The 8,659-nt window shown below is 52.6% G+C and overlaps 1 protein-coding gene across 1 annotated transcript; it reads right to left on the reverse strand.

Annotated features, from left to right (window-relative positions):
• Positions 1-378: 378 nt before the first annotated feature.
• MRPL33 (mitochondrial ribosomal protein L33) lies at positions 379-8,403 on the reverse strand. The gene is made up of 4 exons (XM_040347528.1): positions 8,302-8,403; positions 8,167-8,185; positions 2,190-2,296; positions 379-693 (listed from the first exon to the last, which is right to left on the reverse strand). Exons 1-4 carry the CDS (start codon positions 8,360-8,362, stop codon positions 644-646), a joined length of 237 nt encoding a protein of 78 aa, XP_040203462.1. The 5' UTR covers positions 8,363-8,403; the 3' UTR covers positions 379-643.
• Between the last annotated feature and the right edge of the window lie 256 nt (positions 8,404-8,659).

Consider the following 8,659-nt stretch of genomic DNA (forward strand, 5'->3'; position numbering starts at 1 on the left):
CAACCGAGCGGCTTTTAGCCGCATTGGTTGTTATGTTTGGATAGCCGATCGCCCGCTCTAAACAACGGTACCGGGATGATGCCTGCGGCTGCAGGCATCATCCCGGTATAACCCCCGAACGCCGCCTCGTTAATCGCGCGATAAAAAAATTGACGGCGTTAACATGGGTTTGCGTTAACGCCATTAATAGCGCGTTTAACTGACAGCACTAATATATATATATATATATATATATACACATACACATATACACACACATATACATATACATACATACATACATATACACACACACACAAACACACAGGTATAGAGAACATTGACCTGTTTGATTCCAGACATGTACTCTATACACAGGGATGAGATTTCTACAAACAATCAGAAAAATCATTTTTATTGGTAAAAAAGAAAAATGTAATTCCAAGAAGTGCAGCAGCCAACATAAATAAGGTGAGCACCTCGGGAGGAAGGGTCGGCTCTCCGTATAATAAAATGAAGAGATCGGCTGATGGCGGCAGAGATAGGCTGGCCGTCTGCCCTCCCCCATTGTTCTGTATAACAATCCGCTTCCTCCACAAGATACCAGCGTCATCCTCTCCCTCCACCCAGGACAGGGCCCATGTGATCGGTGTGGGATCCGGTGTTATAGGGATCGGACCTTCTTCTTCTCAAAGAACAGAACATGCTGCTTCACTGAAACCAACACAAAAGAATTCAGAACATTCCGTTCAATACAACTGAGTACCATGTACTGTATGTCTCTGTGGTATGATAGTAATCAGCATCTTGGATGGGGATTAATCTGAGCATCATCCCCCCTCCATAATATACAAATTAATCAATAGATAGAGGTGATCTGCATTTTCAGGGTTGAAACAAGCAGTAAGGAGGTGAGTGAGAGAGAAGGGGGTAGAGGTAGAGAAGGGGGTAGAGAGAGAGAGAAGGGGGTGTAGAGAGAGAGAGAAGGGGGTGTAGAGAGAGAGAAGGGGGTAGAGAGAGAGAGAAGGGGGTAGAGAGAGAGAAGGGGGTAGAGGTAGAGAAGGGGTGGAGAGAGAGAAGGGGGTGGGTAGAGAGAGAGAGAGAGAGAAACTGAGGACTTTCACAGACTTATGTCCATTCCCCGATATATTACCCCCCTTCCCCTTTTCCTATGCAAACTCAACTGCTTTGGCAATGCTAACATGTATTTGGTCCTGCCAATGAAGCTTATTTGAATTTGAGAGGAGAGAGAGGGCAGAAAGAGAGAGGGGGGGCAGAGAGAGAGGGGGGGCAGAGAGAGAGAGGGAGGGTAGAGAGAAGGGGAGAGAGAAGGGGAGAGAGAGAGGGTGGGGGAGAGAGAGAGGGTGAGAGAGAGAGAGAGAGAGAGAGAGAGAGAGAGAGAGAGAGAGAGAGAGAGAGAGAGAGAGAGAGAGAGAGAGAGAGAGAGAGAGAGAGAGAGAGAGAGAGAGAGAGAGAGATTTTCAGCGCTGTCACACTTTGAATGACAATTACTCAGTCATGTAACGCTGTACTCCTATGACATTTTTATCGTTTTTTTTTTAACACAAATAGAGCTTTCTTTTTTGGTGGTATTTAATCACTGCTGTTCTGCTAAATAAACGAAAAAATACCAAAAATGTTGTAAAAAAAATTAATAAAAATGATTTGTTTCTGTTATAATTTTTTTTACATAAGTAATTTTGCTCCTTCACTGATGTGTGCTGATGAGGCTGCACTGATGGGCACAGATCGGGGCTGAACTGATCATCGGGACACTAATGATTCTCAGTGTAGACGTCTCCTGTGTGGATTTGCCAGTTTTCGGCTCTCCTCTCCTCATGTGGTGTCAGCGGGAGGAGAAGATTGCCAATAACCAGCAAACCCTGTTTACATCCATAATCAGCTGTGATTGGACACAGGTGATCACATGGTAAATAGCCTCCGTGATTGGCTCTTGACCCCGATCACAGAGCACTGCCGTTGCGTGCCGCCGGGGGTGTGCAGGCAATGTGTCATATGACAGCCTCCCGGCAAAGTGTGGCCGCACTGTAGCTGTCATTCGGCTATAGCGCAGTCACAAAGGAGTTAATAATTTTCTCTCTATGTGTGAAGGGCGGCCATGGCAAAGTCCCTTCTCTTAAATTTGTCATCTAGGTTGGATGGACCGGCTCTTGAAGTATATGGTGGAAATCTCCTGGGTGAACTCTTACCTTGGGGGTCGTACTTTCTGAGGATAAGCTTGTCCTTCAGTCTGTTCCTCCTGGTGTTGAAGCTGTAGCCGGTCCCCGCCGCGCTCATCATCTGAACCAGGAGAACCCTGACACCAAAACAAGATGGAGGAAGGTGAAGGCGGCTGCAAAGTGTACCTGTCCCTTACAGGAATGTATACCTATCATGGGCAGATCTTCCCCAGGTTGTCACCTCCCCCCCCCCCTTTCTATGTGTCCTTGTTGTCACCCCCCTTCTATGTGTCCTTGTTGTCACCTTCCTTTCCCTCTTTCCCCCAGGTTGTCACCTTCCCTCCCCTCTCTTCCTATGTTGTCACTCTCCCTCCTCTCTCTTCCTATGTTGTCACCTTCCCTCCCCTCCTATGATGTCACTCTCCCTCCCCTCTCTTCCTATGTCGCTCTCCCTCCCCTCTCTTCCTATGTCACTCTCCCTCCTCTCTCTTCCTATGTTGTCACTCTCCCTCCTCTCTCTTCCTATGTTGTCACCTTCCCTCCCCTCTCTTCCTATGATGTCACTCTCCCTCCCCTCTCTTCCTATGATGTCACTCTCCCTCCCCTCTCTTCCTATGATGTCACTCTCCCTCCCCTCTCTTCCTATGTTGTCACTCTCCCTCCTCTCTCTTCCTATGTTGTCACCTTCCCTCCCCTCCTATGATGTCACTCTCCCTCCCCTCCTATGATGTCACTCTCCCTCCCCTCCCCTCCTATGATGTCACTCTCCCTCCCCTCTCTTCCTATGATGTCACTCTCCCTCCCCTCTCTTCCTATGATGTCACTCTCCCTCCCCTCTCTTCCTATGTTGTCACCTTCCCTCCCCTCTCTTCCTATGTTGTCACCTTCCCTCTCTTCCTATGTGGTCACTCTCCCTCCCCTCCTATGATGTCACTCTCCCTCCCCTCCCCTCCTATGATGTCACTCTCCCTCCCCTCTCTTCCTATGATGTCACTCTCCCTCCCCTCTCTTCCTATGATGTCACTCTCCCTCCCCTCTCTTCCTATGTTGTCACCTTCCCTCCCCTCTCTTCCTATGTTGTCACCTTCCCTCTCTTCCTATGTGGTCACTCTCCCTCCCCTCTCTTCCTATGTTGTCACCTTCCCTCTCTTCCTATGTTGTCACCTTCCCTCTCTTCCTATGTTGTCACCTTCCCTCCCCTCTCTTCCTATGATGTCACCTTCCCTCTCCTCTCTTCCTATGATGTCACTCTCCCTCCCCTCTCTTCCTATGTTGTCACCTTCCCTCCCCTCTCTTCCTATGTTGTCACTCTCTCTCTCTCCTCTCTCTTCCTATGTGGTCACTCTCCCTCCCCTCTCTTCCTATGTTGTCACCTTCCCTCTCTTCCTATGTTGTCACCTTCCCTCCCCTCTCTTCCTATGATGTCACCTTCCCTCTCCTCTCTTCCTATGATGTCACTCTCCCTCCCCTCTCTTCCTATGTCGTCACCTTCCCTCCCCTCTCTTCCTATGTCGTCACCTTCCCTCCCCTCTCTTCCTATGTCGTCACCTTCCCTCCCCTCTCTTCCTATGATGTCACTCTCCCTCCCCTCTCTTCCTATGTCGTCACCTTCCCTCCCCTCTCTTCCTATGTCGTCACCTTCCCTCCCCTCTCTTCATATGTTGTCACCTTCCACCCCCCTCTCTTCCTATGATGTCACTCTCCCTCTTCCTATGTCGTCACCTTCCCTCCCCTCTCTTCATATGTTGTCACCTTCCACCCCCCTCTCTTCCTATGATGTCACTCTCCCTCTTCCTATGTCGTCACCTTCCCTCCCCTCTCTCCCTATGTTGTCACCTTCCACCCCCCTCTCTTCCTATGTCGTCACCTTCCTTTCCCTCTTTCCCCCAGGTTGTCACCCTCTTTTTCTGCTGTCACCCAGGTGTATATAAAGAAGAAGTGACAACTCCATATTTTTCAAAACATAAATGCTTACGGTGTGCCTGTCCCTTTAACACATATTGATCTACCCCCAATTTCTTATTAGCCACACCCACATATAACGAACCACTCCCCTATTTTCTGCAACGCCCCACAATCTGCCCCTCCCCCTCATTTGGTTTCTTATTAAAGGAAAAAATAACACACGCACATACATATATGTTTGCAGAGAAAATGTGAATGGACTATGAGGGTGCTGATCAGCACTCTCAGAGTCCATTGAGAACTACAAGCCCCGCCCGCCGCGGTGATAGACAAGACTTGTAGGTTTTTGTATTCTGTTCTGAGATTGAATAATGCAGTGGTGTGGGTGGAGCAGCCACGCCTATTTTAAATATGACCGCGGATGCGGGGAGAGGAACCCCCAGCCAGCTGTCATGAGAGTCAAAAAAGAGAGGGGGGGTGGAGCTGAAACATGTTACGCCCTAAATACAAATGTAACATGTTCAGAAAAGTGAACTAATCCTTTAAAGCGGGGGTTGGCAAGCCATCATTCCCCATCTACCAGTTGACCGCAGGCAGCCGACAGGTAGATCAGGAACACAGCCCAGCATTGCCGGTTCTTCCCTTGCCTTTCCAATCCTTCAGCACCCCCCCCCCCCCCACTGCAGAGGGGAGAGCAGGACATATCACAGTATGGGAGCTGCTGAAGTTAACTGTTCGCATTAACCAGCAGGTGACTGGTTGCTAGAAAGCTTGCCGGTCCTAGCGACCAATCACCAGCTTATTCATGTGAAAAATAAACTCTGGCAGCTCCCGCCCTCCATCCAGTACTGTGACACCTCCCACTCTGCTGCACAAAGTACACCAGTGTAAGGTAGGAGGCTGCTACCTTCAGCGTGTGGAGAGGGAGACAGAGGAAAGTACAGTGGGGAGAGGGGGAGGTGTGAAGGGGACAGATAACACTGGTTTGGGGGGGGGGGGCACAGGAGGGAGAGAAAATTACATGGGGGGGTATTGTGAAGGAGGGCAGAGGACACTACAGGGGGCGGAGTAATGTGAACGGGAGCACAGAACACTGCTTTGGGAGGGCACAGGACACTTATTGGGGGGCGGGGCATTACAGTGGGGGTGATGTGAAGGGGGGCAGAGGACACTACAGGGGATGGAGTCATGTGAAGGGGGGCACAGGACACTTATGGGGGGGGGGGGGGACACTACAGTGGGGTGATGTGAAGGGGGCAGAGGACACTACAGGGGGTGGAGTGATGTGAACAGGAGCACAGAACACTGCTTTGGGAGGGCACAGGACACTTATTGGGGGGGGGGGGCATTACAGTGGGGTGATGTGAAGGTGGGCAGAGGACACTACAGGGGATGGAGTGATGTGAAGGGGGCACGGGACACTTATTGGGAGGGGGGGGACACTAAAGTGGGGTGATGTGAAGGGGGCAGAGGACACTACAGGGGGTGGAGTGATGTGAAGAGGGGCACAGGACACTGCTTTGGGAGGGCACAGGACACTCATTGGGGGGGGACACTACAGTGGGGTGATGTGAAGGGGGGCAGAGGACACTACAGGGGATGGAGTGATGTGAAGGGGGCCACAGGACACTTATGGGGGGGCAGGGGACACTACAGTGGGGGTGAAGGGGGCAGAGAACACCCCAGGGGGTGGAGTGATGTGAACGGGAGCACAGAACACTGCTTAGGGAGGGCACAGGACACTTATTGGAGGGGGGGGGACACTACAGTGGGGTGATGTGTAGGGGGGCAGAGGACACTACAGGGGATGGAGTGATGTGAAGGGGGCCACAGGACACTTATGGGAGGGGGCAGGGGACACTACAGTGGGGGTGATGTGAAGGGGGCAGAGGACAGTACAGGGGGTGGAGTGATGTTAAGGGGGGCACAGGACACTTATTTGGGGGGGGTGGGACACTAAAGTGGGGTGATGTGAAGGGGGCAGGGGACACTACAGGGGGTGGAGTGATGTGAACGGGAGCACAGAACACTGCTTAGGGAGGGCACAGGACACTTATTGGGGGGGGGGGGCAGAGGACACTCCGGGGGATGGAGTGATGTGAAGAGGGGCACAGAACACTGCTTTGGGAGGGCACAGGACACTTATGGGGGGGGGGGCAGGGGACACTACAGTGGGGTGCTGTAAAGGTGTGAAGGGGGCAGAGGGCACTACAGGGAGTGGAGTGATGTGAAGGGGGGGGGGGCACAGGACACTGCTATGGGAGGCACAGGACACTACAGGGGGTGGAGTGATGTGAAGAGGGGCACAGGACACTGCTTTGGGAGGGCACAGGACACTCATTGGGGGGGGGACACTACAGTGGGGTGATGTGAAGGGGGGCAGAGGACACTACAGGGGATGGAGTGATGTGAAGGGGGCCACAGGACACTTATGGGGGGGCAGGGGACACTACAGTGGGGGTGAAGGGGGCAGAGAACACCCCAGGGGGTGGAGTGATGTGAACGGGAGCACAGAACACTGCTTAGGGAGGGCACAGGACACTGCTATGGGAGGCACAGGACACTACAGGGGGTGGAGTGATGTGAAGAGGGGCACAGGACACTGCTTTGGGAGGGCACAGGACACTCATTGGGGGGGGACACTACAGTGGGGTGATGTGTAGGGGGGCAGAGGACACTACAGGGGATGGAGTGATGTGAAGGGGGCCACAGGACACTTATGGGAGGGGGCAGGGGACACTACAGTGGGGGTGATGTGAAGGGGGCAGAGGACAGTACAGGGGGTGGAGTGATGTTAAGGGGGGCACAGGACACTTATTTGGGGGGGGTGGGACACTAAAGTGGGGTGATGTGAAGGGGGCAGGGGACACTACAGGGGGTGGAGTGATGTGAACGGGAGCACAGAACACTGCTTAGGGAGGGCACAGGACACTTATTGGGGGGGGGGGGGGGGCAGAGGACACTCCAGGGGATGGAGTGATGTGAAGAGGGGCACAGAACACTGCTTTGGGAGGGCACAGGACACTTATGGGGGGGGGCGGGGGGACACTACAGTGGGGTGCTGTAAAGGTGTGAAGGGGGCAGAGGGCACTACAGGGAGTGGAGTGATGTGAAGGGGGGGGGGGGCACAGAACACTGCTTAGGGAGGGCACAGGACACTTATTGGGGGGGGGGGGCAGAGGACACTACAGGGGATGGAGTGATGTGAAGGGGAGCATAGAACACTGCTTTGGGAGGGCACAGGACACTTATGGGGGGGGGGGGCAGGGGACACTACAGTGGGGGTGATGTGAAGGGGGCAGAGGACACTACAGGGGGTGGAGTGATGTGAAGGGGGGGGGGCACAGGACACTGCTTTGAGAGGGTACAGGACACTACAGGAGGTGGGGGCCAATGTAGAGGGAGCAGAAAACGCTGCTATGAAAATGGGGGGGGGGGGGGGGTAGACAGAGGACACTACGGGGGGGGGGGTGATGTGTAGGGGGGGACAGGACACTGCTATGGGGGGGGGGGGGGCTGGGGTGATGTACAGGGAGTAGAAAACACTTCTATGAAAAGGGGGGTATGTGAAGGGGGGCAGGATACTGGTATGAGGAGGAAGAGAAGACTACTGCTTGAGTGATGTGAAGGAGGGCAGAGGACACTACTGTGGGGGGAGGGGCGCAGGACACTATGCTGTGTTTTTGTTGGGGGTTTGATAGTTATTTTTTTTTTAAAGCCCCCCCCCCCTTCCCCGGGGATCTTTGATTTCCTCCATGTTATCCAGGTAGATCTCAACCTCTGAAAGGTTGCCCCCCCCCGCTTTAAAGGGTCCGTTCATCTTTGCCAAAAGACTGCCAATATGCAGGTAAGGGGGGGGGGGCGCTGTAGATAAAAACAAGGTATGTCAATGGCCTTCACCTATAGCGAGGGGTATTACCCATCTTTAGTCGCACAGTTTGTTTTTATCTCGAGGCGCCCCCTACCTGCCTAGGCGGCTCTCCTGCAAAGGTGAACTGACCCTCTAACTAAAGCGACAACCTGATCTGTCCATGTATGGTGACCTCCTACAATCCAGAACCTTCCATAGATCGATCGGTCGGACCCCCACCACTCCACTTACTTGGATTTACTCTTCGCATCTGTTGGGGGGAGAAGAAGAGAGAACATTATGTTACCATGGTGACACAGTGCTGGGAGATATAATGCAATAGAAGAAGGACAGGATATATATTATATAAGGGGGGGTCACACTCACAGCTCACACAGGTCAGGAACATCTTCTCAGCTCTCTCTGCAGCCCCAAGGACAGCAGACATGCAAAGACCATCACTTCCGGGTTTCCCCACATGTTTACTTCCGGGTTCTGTCAATCTCAGTCAGGTGTTGGCTAAACGTGTCCTTCACACAGGAGCCATGTTTGTGTAGCCCGCCGCACTCAGATCCCACTACTGAGGTCTCCGGAAACATGGCCGCCGCCGTCAGTTCTCTCACAGAGCTCTAATGGCAGAGACTTCGCCCTCTATGGACGGCAAAAATACATTCCTAAACATCAATTATTATGAATAAAGTAGAATTAATTGATTATAGTAATAATTCAAAAAGTTAAGTGGAAA

The sequence above is a fragment of the Rana temporaria genome, chromosome 4 (genome assembly GCF_905171775.1).
Source record: "Rana temporaria chromosome 4, aRanTem1.1, whole genome shotgun sequence".
In the NCBI taxonomy this organism is placed as follows: domain Eukaryota; kingdom Metazoa; phylum Chordata; class Amphibia; order Anura; family Ranidae; genus Rana; species Rana temporaria.